The sequence below is a fragment of the Equus quagga genome, chromosome 17 (assembly GCF_021613505.1).
Source record: "Equus quagga isolate Etosha38 chromosome 17, UCLA_HA_Equagga_1.0, whole genome shotgun sequence".
Classification (NCBI taxonomy): Eukaryota; Metazoa; Chordata; class Mammalia; order Perissodactyla; family Equidae; genus Equus; species Equus quagga.
Window position 1 is genome coordinate 43,665,517 of NC_060283.1, and position 17,090 is coordinate 43,682,606.

At 39.3% G+C, this 17,090-nt stretch overlaps 1 protein-coding gene across 2 annotated transcripts in view; it reads right to left on the minus strand.

The window, feature by feature from the left end:
- The window catches only part of COL4A3 (collagen type IV alpha 3 chain), a 129,538-nt gene that overhangs the window by 16,799 nt on the left and 95,649 nt on the right, over nt 1-17,090 (minus strand). For both annotated transcript variants that reach the window (XM_046644948.1, XM_046644947.1), the window contains exons 28-41: nt 16,629-16,733; nt 14,946-15,043; nt 14,213-14,363; nt 13,742-13,855; nt 12,563-12,730; nt 10,940-11,029; nt 10,450-10,584; nt 6,511-6,609; nt 5,667-5,756; nt 5,189-5,328; nt 3,268-3,394; nt 2,042-2,122; nt 1,296-1,394; nt 1,001-1,048 (exon numbers count right to left, since the gene is read on the minus strand). In XM_046644948.1, the coding sequence (XP_046500904.1) occupies nt 1,001-1,048; nt 1,296-1,394; nt 2,042-2,122; nt 3,268-3,394; nt 5,189-5,328; nt 5,667-5,756; nt 6,511-6,609; nt 10,450-10,584; nt 10,940-11,029; nt 12,563-12,730; nt 13,742-13,855; nt 14,213-14,363; nt 14,946-15,043; nt 16,629-16,733 (1,545 nt within the window). The remainder of the gene's footprint in view (nt 1-1,000; nt 1,049-1,295; nt 1,395-2,041; nt 2,123-3,267; nt 3,395-5,188; nt 5,329-5,666; nt 5,757-6,510; nt 6,610-10,449; nt 10,585-10,939; nt 11,030-12,562; nt 12,731-13,741; nt 13,856-14,212; nt 14,364-14,945; nt 15,044-16,628; nt 16,734-17,090) is intronic.

Here is a 17,090-nt window from a genome sequence, read left to right on the forward strand (position 1 = left end):
AAACTCTCCTTTTGACCGTAATCCTAAAACTTGACTGTGAACTAGACTGGGAAAAGCTGTAATGCTCAGGGAAGAGAGGGGCTGAGACATGTGGGGACACTGAGCTCAACCCACAGGACTATCACACTATCCGGAAACAGATGGGAAAGAACAGCTCTTGTCTGCTTTTGCACTTGAGCTGGAAGGTCAAGGGGCAGTTCTTGCCCCTCTGAGTTTCTTCTCAGGAGCATCAGGCTACTTCTTGCTGGTTCTTGTGAGCATCAGTAACCAGAGGCCTTCATTAGGTTTAGGCCTCTTGGCTAATAAAATACTTCTATCCACAGAACCCACGGCTGAGAAAAGTCAATAAAGAGTGCAAACAATCTAATATTTCTCCTGGCAGATTTCTCTACAAAATGGAAAAAGTTAAAAGAAGCTGCTTATCTTACAAAACACTGGCATGAGAAATCCAGATTGTAGTTTGTCAAACAAAAAAACTTGTATCTACTCTGAAGGACATGTTTAGTAAATTGCCATATCTGAGATGTTGAGAGAGTTACTGGGGAGCCCATAACAGCCCAGCATGAACCTCAGCCTGGCTCTGGGGGTTCGTATCAGACCTACGAAGATAACAAGGTGGGAAAGGAATCATGTTATGAGTGCATCTTAGAATAGCAGAGAGGGATGCTCATTGAGAAGCTGTCAATTCCACCTCCATCCTTTTAGGAGGTGATACATTTAAACCATGCTAACAACAAAACACAGGAATATATAAGAAGTCCTCTTATTTTTAGAGACTTTTGTAGATGGAAATTCCAAAATTGGATCACAGTTTCTAATTCATTCACTTCATTATGATGGTGATAATTAAGCATTTTTACTCGACTACTAAGAATATAAACATCCTATATTACCATTGGGACTTCTTTAATTCAATATATTGTTTATTTTATACATCAGGCATATTAAATTAGACTTTGAAAATATCTATCACCAGGTTCAGGGAGGAAGAATTGCTCACCTCGAGGACCAGGGTTCCCTCTTGGGCCTGGAAGTGCCCCCAGCAACCCTGAAAGAGATAATTTTGGCATATTAATATTTTATATGATTAATTTTATTATATACATTTATATAATTTCTTCCACTTGGTCAGTTGCACATTGGTAACAGGAGGAAGTTTAATTATCACACACCCAGAACATGTTAAAGATCACCAGTTCTATCAAAAAATCTGTAGAGCAGTGAAGGGTGACAATGTCACTAATCATTCCATGCAAAATAAAACTAGTGGGTCCAAGATAATGAGTAAGTTGTACCTGTTTCTCCCTTTTCTCCCGCTGGACCAGGAATTCCATCACGTCCTTGCTCCCCCCTCACACCCGTTGGTCCAGGATTTCCTGGGAATCCTGGAGGGCCTGAAAAAAAAAAAAATGGCATTCAAAGAGAGGACTTACTTCCCATCAGTGGCCTGATATGAACACCAGATCTGTGGAATTCTGTTAAAGGTGTTCATTTTTCAGAACATTAGTCATGTGAAGCTAAGTTCGCAGTGAAAACTATGAACTGATTAATACTATCATGAGGATTATTACTTTGGAATGTGTAGATCAGCAGATCTCTTTTTTTTTTTTTTGAGGAAGATTAGCCCTGAGCTAACATCTGCTGCCAATCCTCCTCTTTTTGCTGAGGAAGACTTGCCCTGAGCTAACATCCATGCCCATCTTCCTCTACTTTATATATGGGACGCCTACCACAGCATGGCTTGCCAAGCAGTGCCATGTCCTCACCCGGGATCCGGGCCAGCGAACCCTGGGCCACCGAGGTGGAACATGTGCACTTAACCGCTGAGCCACCGGGCCGGCCCCTATCAGCAGATCTTTGAGTTAGATAGGTATAAATGCCTAACTTCACTTTTCTGCTTTTTGGTGCTGGGGAGTGAGCAACCGGGAGCCACATTCTAAGGAGGAGTCGTGGGTCAGAGACATAAGTATACACAGACTCCACCCTCAGAGAAATGTGCCTCCCTCATAGAAAGGAATTGGACAAAGGACAAAAATGGAACCTGGAGGCCCTTTTACTCCTGGAGAGCCGGGGAAGCCTTTGATTCCTTTAAATCCCAAATCACCATCAGGACCGGGCTTTCCTGTAAATGAAGAGAGAGGGGAAGGAAGAAGACCGAAAGACAAATGATTACAACACTGGCTGCAATGGTCCGTTCTTACAGTCAACTGTGCTCACGCTGGCTTCAGGAAAATCGTGCTGCGTACACTCCGGCTTCGGTCCTGGCTGCTTTTTCCCCAGAGAAGCACAGCAGAGATGTGTCGAATCATTTGCAAAGCCGTGTGTATACCAACCACGTGGATGGCTCAGTGTCTGACTTATGGCTTTATTTGGGAGTGTATAGAAAAATCCACTGAACCTTTCAGTGTTTGAAAAGATAATTTAAATATTGTCTTTGAGTAAAACCCGAAGCTGAAACCTAGTGGCTTAGCAGTTGTTCTTAAAACAAAACGAAAACTTAAACCCAAATTATAAGCAAATAAGGAAGAAAGCAATGTTCAACCCAGAAATATCCCGGAAAAAAAATTCTGAATGACAGTGTTATGAGTTGAATTGTGTTGCCCCCAAATTCACATGTTGATGTCCTAAGCCCCAGTACCTCAGAATATCGCTGGATTTGCAGATGGGGTCTGTAAAGAAGCAATTAAGTTAAAATGAGGTCAGTAGGGTGCCTAATCCGCTATGGCTGGCATCTTTATAAGAAGAGGAAATTTGGATACAGACACGCACGGAGGTTAGACACAGGGAGAAGGCGGCCATCTATAAGTCAAAGAGAGAAGCCTCGCGAGAAATCAACCTGCTGACACCTTGATCGCAGATTCTAACCTCCAGAATTGTGAGAAAATGCATTTCTGTCATTTAAGCCACCCAGTCTGCATTATTTGTTATGGAAGTCGTAGAAAACGAATACAAATATCATAAGATTGGGCAAAGATCTAACATTTTGTGTCTTTAAGCGGAATTCATTGAGGCAGCACTTCTAAAATGTTGTTTACAGGAGCAGGGTTTTAGATTTCAGTCCACCAAACTGGCTGATCAGTAAAATTAGGCTGCTCCTGATTAATTTGCTGTTTCTTCGTGTCTCAGAATTTGAAGATCAAAGTTGACTAAAAGCAATCGTAGTACAAAAACCTAAATAGCTTTCTATTGACAGAGATGGTCCTAGGAGGTGTGGGCGACACTGTGTGTCATGCTTCCAGCTTTCAGAGTTGTAAAGCCCGTGCTCACCTGGGAGGCCAGGACTTCCGGGATGTCCAGGGACTCCGTCACGTCCAGCAGGCCCCAAATATCCAGGTGCACCTGGTGGCCCTCTTTCTCCTTTCTTTCCCGTGTCACCTGGCAATCCTGGATCTCCCTTAAATTCAGTCAAACACCTTTAAAATTCTCATATAAGCAAAATATGTGATCAGAATTAAGTTAAACCGTGTGTGTTTGCATTTATTTATTTAGTTACTTACTTACTTAGCAATTCATATTAGGTATCTGCTATGTACCAGCACTAGGATAGGTTCTGAGAACAGGATTGCTACATGATTTTTAGGGCCCAGTGCACAATGAAAACGCAGCTCCCTTTTTAGAAAATTTAAAGCAATTCAGGACTCCAACAGCAGAGCATTAAACCAAGCATGGAGTCCTTCTGAGCAGCAGCCCCCTCTAACAACACTGGTGGCATGCCCATGAAGCAGGCTCTCCCCAGGAATATAATGGTAACCATGTATAGATATGTGATACACACAGTCCCTGCCTTCATGGAACTTTAGAGACCAGTGGAGAGATAGATATGAAATAATCATACAGGGGCTGGCCCTGTGGCCGAGTGGTTAAGTTCATGTGCTCTGCTTCGGCAGCCCAGGGTTTCGCTGGTTCGGTTCCTGGGCGTGGACATGGCACCACTCATCAGGCCACACTGAGGCAGCATCCCATATGCCACAACTAGAAAGAACCACAACTAAAAATACACAACTATGTACTGGGGGGCTTTGGGAGAAAAAGGAAAAATAAAATCTTTAAAAAAAATAATCATACAGATGTATATTTTCAAATTGTGATGATTAACTCAGGTAAGAAAGAAAGAGTTAGACCAAATGCATATGTGTCCTACAAATATTGTGCATACAGATTAATGTATGTCAACCACATGTAATGTAAATCTTTGAATGATTTCATACTCATTAAATCTGTACTTCAGTTTTATGATAAGCCAGCATATAAGGGTTCGATGGTGACTTACAAAATCTCCACAGTAGCTGATTAAAATATACTACTCTTACTATGATTTGCCACCGTGATAAAACCAGCTCATTTTGTGTTCAATGCACAGTTCTAAAAATTTCTTCTGTGGATCCAATAGACTCCCCTTGGGTCCCATAGAATTCCATGTTAAAACCCCCTGTTTATGGGAATTTCTTTAATTATTCTCTGTGCTCTAGCTCTGGGCTCTTAATATTACTGCTATGCACAGAAAGGTTGGAAGGAAATAAACCTGAAAAACAACTGAGCCCCACTGAAACATTTGGTTGTTGCTTGGTCCAACACACAAGAGAGCGCTTTGACATCCAACCTCTAGCTGACAGAGAACAAGCACTGGGAACATTGTGACAAGATAACAAATCGTAAGGGACTGAAAATACTTAAAGTTCTAAGACAATTAAGAAAGATAAACGTATGTATCTGAGGATTTTGTTTGCTTTTTAATGATGCTCTAAAGTTATTTCATTTCACATCCTGTGTTATGCTTTAATAGGACAAATGTTTTTGAATACAAGGTTTGGAAATTTATTTTTATAAGTCTGTATGAGACAGTCCATAGCCGAGACTAGCCACTTTGTATCACAAGAAAAACAAACACTGCCCTGTCAGATTGTGGGGACCTGTGATCACTGCCACCTCTGGCGGCACACTTAAACTGCAGGGATAGTTACAAGAAATTCCTTGGGGATTGAAGAGGGGCGGGAATAAACTCAGAAGCTGACAATTGTGTGACAGGCATCCTCAGTTGTGGAGATGGAATTTACAAACCCCAAATAATTGACTGAAAATATTGTAATATTTTCAATTTTCTCTGCCCACATCGAATCCAGATATCTGTTGATATTTAAAAGGATTCGCTCCACACCAAAATGTAAACACTTCAGTGGCCTATATATACCTTTGGTCCTGGTGGTCCTGGTCTTGTACCTTCTGAGTAACCTGGCTCTCCCTTGTCTCCTGGGAGACCATGAATACCTGGGAGGCCTGGTCTTCCGGGTGGACCTGGGAGTCCCAAAGTTCCCCTTGTTCCTTTAGAACCTGAAATTAGGAAAGAAATCAAGTAACATAGGTAACCATGGGGCATCTTGAAGTGTTCTACTTCTGACCTTTGCACAAACCACCTTTCTTCCAAGGAGTTGGTTTTTCAGAATCACTAATGCATCAGGTAGTCATAATGGATGATTTTTACACAATGTAAATATTTATTTTGTTCTCACTTGTGTTCTGGTTGCACACAGTACATTTGTCTAAAAGTAAATCTAGTTGTTTTACACAAAGTTTCTACCAAGTGGAAAGCGAAAACAACAGACAACAGAAAATCTAGAATTGGGACCCATGGTGAGCTTGTGGGCTCATAACAGGACCTTATGCATTACCTGGTACCCCCAGGTTCCCCATGCTTCCTGGCACACCACGAGGTCCTGGTTCTCCAGGATGCCCAGTGCTGCCCGGATCTCCTCTGGGGCCTTGAGAACAAACAAATAGTCATACACCCTGCATAGTTCCCATACATAGTAGGTCCTCGATAAATATTTGTTGATTGCATGAATGAAATGAATACAGAGGAGCCAGACCAGCTGGTTTAGGTACTTTTTAATCTGCCTTTTTCTTCAAATAAGGAGGGGACTGAGGACTCAGAAAATGTAAAATTAGAGAAAGTTGGATTCTTGTCAACAGGTCTGGATTTCAAACATCAAAATCAACCTTGGACCAATGCTAGTAGGAAAGAGGGGGCTCCTGTAACCATATAGTAATAGATTTCCAAATGCAATACTGAAATTTTATTGCCATGTAATATATTTTGTCACTGAGGTGGTCATACAGGAAAGGGGGCTACTTTAATTGTTTAAAAAATTACTTTGCAAACTCAATAATTTGCTCTGAAATCAAAGAGGCAAATCTGAAAACCTCTAAAGCATTATCTTATTTTCTTCTATGATCTGTGACATTGTGATAGGCTATAGTTTATAATACATATCAGCAATTTCAAAATAAAATTTTGAGTACAAAAAATAAAACTTCATGTAGACTAATATTTTTCAGTGAATACAGGCTGACTATAACCACCTTCCTTTTGGTTTAATTTAGAAGCAAATTTCTGCTGGAACACTATTGGGGCAGAATTCATATTCAACCCAATAGGTCTAGAAACACATTTTTGTTACATTTAGATCTTGGAAAACTTAAAAGCTGATATTTCTGTTAGAGAATCAGCTATACCTGGTGGTCCTGATGGTCCAGGTGGCCCTTCGAGTCCTTTTAAACCTGGTAACCCCGGGATGCCTTTGCTTCCCTTCTCACCAGGCTTTCCTGCAAATCCTAAAGTTAAAAACCATGTATTAAAAGTCCAGGTTAGAATTTTATCAGACTTATTCACATCCTGATTAAAATTTATGAGATATTATTGCAATATGGCATGTCATATTTGTTCAGAGCGTGGGCAGATGTGGGCTTACATCTTTTTAAAAAGAGAATTAAATGAGATAATATGCGTAAAGCATAGCACAGTGCCTGGCATGAGTTAGTTCTCAAAGAACACTAGCAATTATCATAATATTTATACTTTAAACCAGCATTTTAAGAATTAGTGACCTAAACACAGCTTCTTTTTTTTCTTTTAATTAGTGACAGAGGACCATCTACTACACTATTCTTGTTTAGACTATCGCATTCCCAATCCATATATTACAATGATCATTCATTAAATAACTGATATTATTTTCTTTTATTTATCATATTTAATCTTCAGGTAATCTCAGTCTATTTCTTGAGCCTTTCTAGACTGGGTGTAGAGATGAGAAAACGGAGACTCTAAGAAGTCAATGGACTTACCTAGAGTCACACCATCAATCAGTGGTAACACTGGGATTTGAACCCAGTTCTGCAGACTGGAAAGCTCATAAACTTCCCACAACACCATCCTCCTTTCCCTAAAACGTGGCTTTGATCACATTATTCTCTTGCTCAAAAATACTCCTTGAATCTCTGTTACCTACAGAATTTATTACAAACTCCTTCCTCTGGCATTGGAAGCATTCTACAATCTGTCCATGGTCTGGCTTTGTGCCTTTTCTCAAGCAGATTCACTTCCCTTGGTTGTTTCCCCGATTGCATGTTTATTCATTCTTTCACATATGGATTGAATGCCTAATTTATAGACAGGTCTTGTGCTGAGTACTGGAGACATGAATAAATCATGTTCCCTTTCCCCAAGTTTCTAGTGTTTAAATGGGGAGACAGCCAAGTAAACAAACAATTACCGCCCAGTGTGAGACATTCTGTAAGAGAGTTGGACACAATATGCTGCAGGGAAGAATTTTGAGAAGAGGAGATATTTTTTGCCTCAGTTTTGAAGACCAAGTGGGAGCTAGTTGGGTGGAGAAAAGATGGAATGGGACAGGATTCCCAGGCAAGAAAATAGGAGGAGTGGTGAGTAGCAAGGGATTAGTTTATTTTCTCTGTAACCTTTGTGTTTTCTATTTATGTCCTTTATCATAATCTAAAAATATAGATTGCTTAGTGTGTCCATTTGCTTCTGTTTTTTAGGGGTCGGCAAACTACAGCCTGTGGGCTAAATCTGGTTTGATGTTGTATGGCTGGAGGGCTGAGGATGGTTTTTACATTTTCAAAGGGTTGTAAACAAACAGACAGACAAACACCAGAGAAGAATATGCAGCAGGGACCAGATGTGGTCCACAGAGCCTAAGATATTTACTAGCTGGCCCTATGCATAAAATGTTTCCAGATCCATCAATGTCTCTTTCCCCCACTGAACTGTTAAGTTTCCTCATGACCAGGACACTTAGCTCTGCTTTGTTCACCTCTGTATCTCCAGGACACAGTAAAATGCCTAGTCAATAGGTACTAAAAAATAATTGTTGGGTAAATAAATGTCATGTGGCTGGAGAGGCAGGCAGAGGGCAAGTGATGAAGAAATTTGGATGCCAATCTAAGAAGTTTGAATTCTTGAAGGAAGGGGAGCTTTGGCAAGATTTTAAGCCGTAAGTATTATTTGCTCATCTGCATCCTACTCAAAGTTTAAATCCTGTTTCATGGAGGCTTCTCCGACTCCCCTGGTTGTTGTGTTTTCTGCCTCCCTCATCTCCCACCGGGCTCAGGGTCAGTGGTACCTGGCACACAGTGAGGAGGCTGAGTATGGATTTTGGAGTCAACAGCATCAATGTAAGGCTCATCTCTGCCACTTCCTATCAGAGTGACAGTGGGTAATTTGACCTCTCCATTCCCCATCTGTAAAATGGGATGATAGCAATAACCTACTCCTAGGCTTGTTGTGAGGATTAAACGAGGAGATATTTATAAAACTCAGAACTGTACCTGCATGTGGTATAACATGCACGTGGTAGAATAACGTAACAGTCCTTTTGTATTATTCATTATCTTTTCATATATATGCTTAAATCTCCCATCCAGATTCCTTGAGGAGAGGATGATGACTGCTTATCTGTTCCCTTAATCTCTCTCTCCCATTTGCAGTGGATGTCTTTAACTCAGAAATTCAGATGAAAAAATGGATCATAGTGAAATTAGAGAGGCCTAGCTAGTGTGATCTTTTCATTGTTGCTGTTCAGTCTCTGCTCCTTGGCTGTGTGTTTGAAAGAAAACATGCAGGACAGCTTCCATGCACACTGTACTTTGTTAGAAGCATAGAAATAGCATGTGTCCCTCTATACCTTATGAAAGGAATTCTTTAATTATAAGTTAGTGCCCATTGTGCATTCATGATGTTAGAGCCAAATTTTAGTTTATGTAGACACAGATACGCTATTCATATTTTTTCAAAATATTTGCAACACTACCTAACCATCTAGGCTAGTCCAGTGAAGTGGTGTCTAACAGAGAGTTTATGAGGACTGGACATTTCTGCCAGTATTTTTCTTTTTTTACATCTTGGCTTGGACCAGTTCTAGCAGAGTTTTATAAAATTCATATTAAATTTCTATTTCATTGCTAAAAATGTAATACAATCTTTTGTTTGCATCCAAAACTAAGCTATCTCTACCAGATTAAATGAGGGATTACCTAAAAGGCCTTTACTTGCTAATTTTCCTTTATGGAAAAAAAAAATTCTATAAATTGTTTTTTTCCAATGATTATCCATTTTTTAAGTTGGCAAATTAGTTGGATTCAAAGACTCTTCAGAATTTTGGTCAAATGTCACTTCCGTGAAGTCCTTCCTAATTCTGGGAGAGACAGCTTTTCCATCTTTCTAGCCTGTTCTACAGAACCCTGTGCAGAATTTTTCAAAGAAATCTTTACTTGGACTATAAATCCTTATGTGCCAAGCATATAAATATTTGTTGAATGTAATCTCATTTCTCAAAATTGACTACAAATTACTCAAAACTTGATATGGTTTTGCAACTTCAAATACATTTTTTTTTAATTCTTCCCTGCCATAAAAGTTTGACTCACAAACGTTTCATTTTACCCAGCAATGCCTGTTTTTCTGAAGTTACTTGGGATTAAATTTGATCAAGAAGACCACAAGTCAGGCTTTCTTAAAATTTGATTTTATGTTGGTTGTATTGATCATATAACAAAAAATGTCATAGAAAGTGCTCAGATAGCTTGAAATAATTTGAATGGATCTGAATTTTAGCCTAAGAGCGATAGGTAACCATTAACAGCATTCTAAAGGCATTTTTAATTAAAAATACTTTCTTTTTAATAATTGTTTTCCAAATGATTTTGAGCACAGAAGCAGTTTTTAGATGACGTCAGAAAAATTCATCCTGGAAGAGGAAAGTGGAAATTGGGGTGCAGGTTTCTATTTGAGCCAGGAACGTTTTTTACGTGGAATTTTCTAAGGGTTTGGTTTTCACTATACTTGGCAAAAAGGGGAGTTTGAGGCTTATCATTTAAAAATTGACTTGTGACGATTTAAATACAGCAAACCAAAATGCAGAATTAACTTAGAAATGAAAAGTTGCACATTAAGGGGCAGCATATCATTGTGCGAGGCACACAAGACCCGGTTGTAGTCCAAGCTCGGTCCCCAACTGCCTTTGTGACCTTGGGCAGGAGATTAAACACTGGCCCTCACTGTCCTCATCTGTCAACTAAAGGATTTGCCTGGATAGTTTCTTAGTCTCAGACTCAGCTCTGACGTTCTGGTTCTAAATATGAGGAAGTGTGTACCTTTGAGGCCTGGTTCTCCTTTGTCCCCCAGTACGTGGGATATTTGAGAAGACCCTGAGGCTCCCTTGTCTCCTTCGTCCCCCTTGGCTCCTGGGGGCCCTCTCTCGCCCTTTACTCCTGGAATTCCAGAGCTGCCTGAGAGACAGGAAGACCAACATCAGTGGCTCCATTCTTTAAGTAGTTCCTACGGATTCAAAAGTTAACAGTGTTTCTCATAAAACAAAACAAATCAAAAAGGTTAACAGTGCGGAGAACTTGATAAACAGCTGCCCCAAACAGGCAGCCGCAGGAGGGGACTGCCATTAGCCTGCAGGGAGAAAATATGATCCCATTCAAATGGGAAAAAGGAATACAGAAATCTGCAAAATCAAGTATACGGTTCTCACAGAACTATTTTCCCCTCAGAGAATAAAATGTCATTTATTTTGCTGCTAAATAAACGAACATCATTCATGCCTCCTGATAGCTGGGAAGATAGAGTATCACTTACCCCTCTGTCCTGGGGTGCCTGGCTTTCCAGGAGGCCCCGGAGGGCCAGTGAATCCGGGAGAGCCCATCGTCCCAACCGCTCCTTTTTCACCTATGGGAACAAATTAACACAAAGCAGCACACGCATGTTGTGCAGAATGAGAAAAGCAGATATTCCAAAAAATTAAAATAAAATAAATTATACTTAGAGAGATTGGGAGTTAAAGGAATGGTTTCACTAAATAGAAAATAACCATATTTGTAATGGGTCAGTAAACGGTCTTTTTTACATCATATATTTGAAGTCATTGGTAGCAGATCACATTTATGGATGAGACTAGAATATGCTGAAGTTTTAGAGCATTCCCTCCTCCTAAGTCCTGATCAATAGCTTGCTGTTATGTTCCCTTGCTTTATTTTCTTCATAGCACTTGTCTCTAGTTGAACTTAGTTCCTAAATGTATTTGTTATTGTCTCCTCCACTGTCGGAGGTGGAGTCTTGTCCACTGATGTGTCTCCCGGGCCTGGAACAGTGCTGGCACATGATAGTAGCTCAGTGATATGAATGAAAGGATAATTTGCAGATTAAGTTGTTATTCTGCGCTCCTCTCTGGAGGAGAGATCAGTGAAGTCTTTAGGTCATGAGGGGACAATTGCAATATTTTCCCCTAAACATATAAACTAGAAAAATAATGATGAAATAAAAAGAACTATTTGCCAGCAAATTAGATAACTTAGACAAAATGGACAAATTCCTAGAGAAGCACAGATTACCAAAACTGACTCAAGAAGAAATAGAAAATCTGAACTGACCTATGACCAGTGAAGAGATTGAATTATTAATTTAAAAACTTCCCATAAAGAAAAGTCCAGACCCAGCTGATTTCACTGGTGAATACTAACAAATGTTTAAAGAATATCAATTCACGAGCCAGTCCTGATGGCCTAGTGGTTGAAGTTTGGTGTGCTCTGCTTTGGTGGCCCAGGTTTGGTTCCTGGGCACAGAACCACACCACTCGTCAGTCAGTAGCCATGCTGTGTTGGTGTCTCACATAGAAGTGGAAGGACTTACAACTAGAGTATGCACCTATGTACTGGGGCTCTGGGGGGGAGCAGGAAGAAAGAGAGAGAGGAAGATTAGCAACAGATGTTAGCTCAGGGCCAATCTCTCCCAACAAAAAAGAAAAAAAGAACATCAATTCTCCACAAACTGTTCCAGAAAATACAAGAGGAGGAAACACTTCCTGTCTTGTTGTCTTGTTCTATAAGGCCAGCATTACCTTGATACCAAAACCAGATAAAAACATCATAAGAAAAGAAAGCGACAGACCAGTAAGTATCCCTTATGAATATGGATGCAAAAATTCTCAACAAAATACTAACAAATATATTTTAGGAGTAATACATAAAAAGGATTACACAGCAAAAATAGTCATATCCTTGGTAATTGTGAAATGTTATCATCCTACCTCCACCATGTTCCAGCGGTTTGTCTCCTTACAAATAATTCAGAAGAAGAAACATACTAACTGAAAGAGAGGCATAGAGTCAAAAGCCTATGCCTATCTCTAGTTTAAATAGCCACTTTAAAAGGAAAATGTGGAAGAAGAGAGAAGAAAAAAAATAAAACCACAAAAAAGGATACCTGGTGGCCCTAAAAATCCTGGATTTCCTGGATATCCTTTTTGACCAGGTGGTCCCGTCACACCTCGATGACCTGGTATTCCTGGTGGTCCAGGTTCTCCAGGAAATCCTGACCTATCCAAACCTGGAATACCTGGGTCTCCCTTTGGCCCTGTTTCGCCTCTTCTGCCTATATATGAATAAATGAATGAATGAATGAACACACAAGTGCTTTCCCCACCAACTCCAGAAATATTTTATGACTGTAAATATTTAGCTCTGTGATTTTTGGGCAAACCACACACTTATCTGATTGATTGATTTAGGTCCCCTTCTGTAAAATTTCTAAGATCCCTTCTGGCTTTAACATTCTCTCTTTCAATGATTCATGCAGTAATAAAAGTGTAGAATTTAGATTTATTTTCTAGTCCTGCAGGCACTTCCTGGGACTGCACTTTATGACTGTGGCTCAGTCTTTCACCTGCAGAATACACACAGAGCCACTCACGTGGAGGCAAGCCACCAGATGCTTCTGGAAACAATATTAGCACCACTACAACAATTAACATCTTGGCCAAAAATTTGTTTGTGAACATTTAAGCAGTATGATAGCCCACAGGCATTAGCTGCGTTCTAAAGGATTTTTCCCAGAAATAGTTCGCAGATCTGGTTGAGAGGAGCCAAAAAGATAAAATTTCCCATGATCTGGACCATCTAGCCTGCATAATTTAGATTTATTTTTATACCGTTTCTTTTATGTTGCTTGTAAAGCAATCAACTATGTATTTTAGTTTATAGCTTGTTAGACATATCTTTGCAAACATTCACTCTATTTTAATAATCAGGATAAATTTACCACTTTAAAATACTTAGGGAAATATTAAATGTAAAGCTTTTCCTGAGAGTTTATATAAACATATATGTAAATACACATCTAAATATATCTTCAGTATTCATATTTTCTTGCATAAAAGACACAGACCAATTTTATTATATTAATTTCAGGTCTCTTCCTCTATAGGTAGTACACATTGCAATGAATCTATGACAATAAGGTTTATATTTCCAAAATAACATTTCCCATTGAACAGTGGTCAGGACTTTTGGCTGGACAGTTCCCATGTTAAGCAGCAAAGTGTAGAGTAGGAGTCCCATGTCATCACTTGCCTGCCTGGTGACTGGTTACAAGGCCCCCTCCTACCTTGTTGCCCTTTTAATCCATTTAAGCCTGGAAGTCCTTGGGCTCCCCTGGGACCCTCTGTGCACCTTCCTGGGAGTCCTCTTTCTCCGGGTGGTCCAGACTGCCCTGGATCCCCTGTAAAATAGAGCCCAAGAATATATTCAGATGCCAAAACCTAAGATCCTAGTATTGCTATCCGAATCATTCTCCTGTAACTTTTTCCCCTAAACCAGACCTATATTTAATACCATTAATGTGTCTTATATGGAGAACACTCATTAAAAAGGAAAGAAGGAAGGAAGAAAGGAAGAAAGAAGGAACAAAGGTAGGGCAGCAATGTTAACGGAAAAATAATTAGGCCCCACAGATTCTATTTATTGAGCAAAAAGTTTGTTTGAGAAGAATTCTTCATGCTTGAGCACCTCCACATTCCATTTGCTGCATTTTAGCTAAGCTCACAGTGGAGAAAAGTAATCACACTTGCTATTGTACCTCGTGGTCCATCAAGCCCTCCAGTTCCTGGAAATCCAGGGAGACCTGGAAGTCCAGGGTGTCCAATTTCTCCATTTTCCCCAGAAATGCCTCTTTCTCCTGGAAAACCTGGTATTCCTGGTTCCCCAGGCATGGCTGGTCCTGGTTCTCCCTGTAGCACAGAAATCATGTTAGTTTTACTATATCATGCTTCCAAATCCTTACTGACTACTGACTGGTCTGTAGGGCTCCTTACTTGACAATAATATTTCCATTACAGAGGTTCTAAGTCCTTTTTACACAGAGTCACCACCATTCCATCAACTTTGCCTTTTCAACTCTAGTTGCTGACTTTTCTATAAAATTATGCTCAATAATTCTTCAGAGCCTCCAGCCTCTTTTTCAGAAGACTGTGGAATTTTCTGTAAACAGTCTAGATGTCTCTACTTTTAATAGTTTTTTCATAGCTGTCTATATTTCTTTCTAGAGTTCTCCCATTTTAAATACTCTGAATGTTTCTGAAGATTAAGGAAGAAAGAGAGAAACAAACTTGTCTTCTAATACCTTATATTTTCTTTTCTAAAAAGGAGGGAAGGTTCAGAGAAACTTAAAAAAAATATTTAATGTATCATCATTTACAAATATATTGGTAATTTCTGCGCACAGTGTTCTGCCTGGCAGAAGCATCCTAACTGGCCGACTGTAATTGTTCCTCCTCTCCCCCTTATCAGTCTGCATTTTAATTCTCCAAGACCTTGGCTCCTGGGAGGCCTGGCTGTCCGGGTAACCCTGGCTTTCCCATTTCTCCAGGACAACCTGGTGATCCTTTTGTTCCTGGAAAACCTCGGTCTCCTACAGAGAAAAGATAATAAAGATTGTAGGATTAGTCTTAATAAAAGGTTCTGAGCAGTCTCTCTCTTATTTTATCTAATGTTTTTATGAGGCAAGCAGCTAGAGATGTTTTTATGAAAGTTTGAATGATGAGAAAGCCAACTGCTAAGTTAGCAGTTAAAAATAAATTCAGTTGCAAATCTGATTACATTGGTTTCCAATTTTTAAAAAAATGACCTCCATTTTTGTCGGTTAGCACCCTACAATTGTGTGTGTGTGTGTGTGTGTGTGTGAGGAAGATTGTCACTCAGCTAACATCTGTACCAGTCTTCCTCTATTTTGTTTGTGGGATGCTGCCACAGCATGGCTTGATGAGTGGCGTGTAGGTTCACGCCCAGGATCCGAACCAGTGAACCCTGGGCCACTGAATTGGAGCATGTGAACTTAACCACTACATCACTGGGCCAGCCACAGCACCCTACAATTCTTTAAATATTAATACTAGTTGATCATTTGGTTGACTTTTTTTGAAGTATATTTTGCATACAGTATACAGCCAACTGGATTTTTACATGCGTATATATGTCTACGCCAGCATGACCCAGATCAAAATGTAAAGCATTTCCAGAACCCAGAAAGATAGCCTTTCTCAACAGGGGTTGCTCAGGAGAATTACTTCCTAATGTCCTCTAGCAGCCATTGAATGTAATGAAGTAACTTCTCTCTGATGCATTTATAGTAGGAGAAGTACATTACTTCAGAGATCATTAGGAAGAAATGCAAGAACTTGGCATCAAAGCCATTCTTGGAAATGAGAAATGTGATTATGTTTTCCATTTCAAATACTCAGAAGTTAAAATCAATATTCCCATATTTGGGCAGAACTTATGTATGATAAACATTGTTGACATATTAATCCAAGAGATGAAGCACCAATAAAAGGGATTATATTTTGACAAAGGGATTATATTTTAAATAATGTTGGAAAAAACATGAAATTATCATAAAATCTGAAGTTGTATGCAAGCCCTCAGGGACTGAGGTTACTGCTATGTTATGCTGGACATGACTTTGATGTATTTGTCCCTGGGGAGCCTCAGGTTATTATTTAAGTCCTCAGTATGTGGATTTCTGTGGTATGTTTTCCCTCCGATGGGAAGCAGTACTTTTTCCTAAAGGAAGATAACTTCTGTAATTTATTTTGGAGCATAGAAGGAAGTCAGCTTTTTGTGATTTAATAATTGTTTTTTGTTATTAAAGAAATGCATAAAGTGAAGAAATGTGTAAGTGGAAAAAGTGCAGACATCTATTAAGAAGTCAAGAAAAAAATTCCTCATAATCCCACAATCAAGAAGAATCACTACAAACATTTTGGTGAGTTTACTTCCCATATTTTTCCATTCATTAAAAAGATGTAAATGAGTTGAGATTGCATAAATTAATGTGAATGCTGCCTAACATTATTGTAAATTTTTTTCCCATTTAACACTCTTGGGACACATAATTTTAAAGGATATTATGGCTATCTTCTATGTTAGTCATTATATGTATTTACATTTTCTAAATATCCACAAGGAACCTTATTTTCAAAAATTTTGAAATTTACCCTTAGGTCCAGGAGGCCCAGGAAATCCAATTCCTGGAATTCCTGGTTCACCATCAGGCCCAGGAATACCCGGATCACCACATTTTCCTATGGATCCAGGGATACCTTAAAAAAACACATACATCCACATTAGCAACTTTCCTTTATCTTGACCTAAAACAAAATGTCTAAATTTCTGTGTCATCCTAGACCTTTTTGAAAATTAAGAAATAATTTTAACATAACCCCAACTGTAAACCCTTTCTCCTAACCAAAGCACTAATCATTAGGAGCTGCAAATAATTTTGAAAATATAATTTAATTCCTGAAAAAAATTCTAGATATCTTGAATTATATAAGTCTTTCTCCATGCATGAAAAATTAAATTCTAGATCATATTGGCAAAGAAATTAAGTTTTCAAATGAAGACACTGTAGGAACCATCACGATTAACCATTGGCAAACATTGCTTGTTCCTCCACC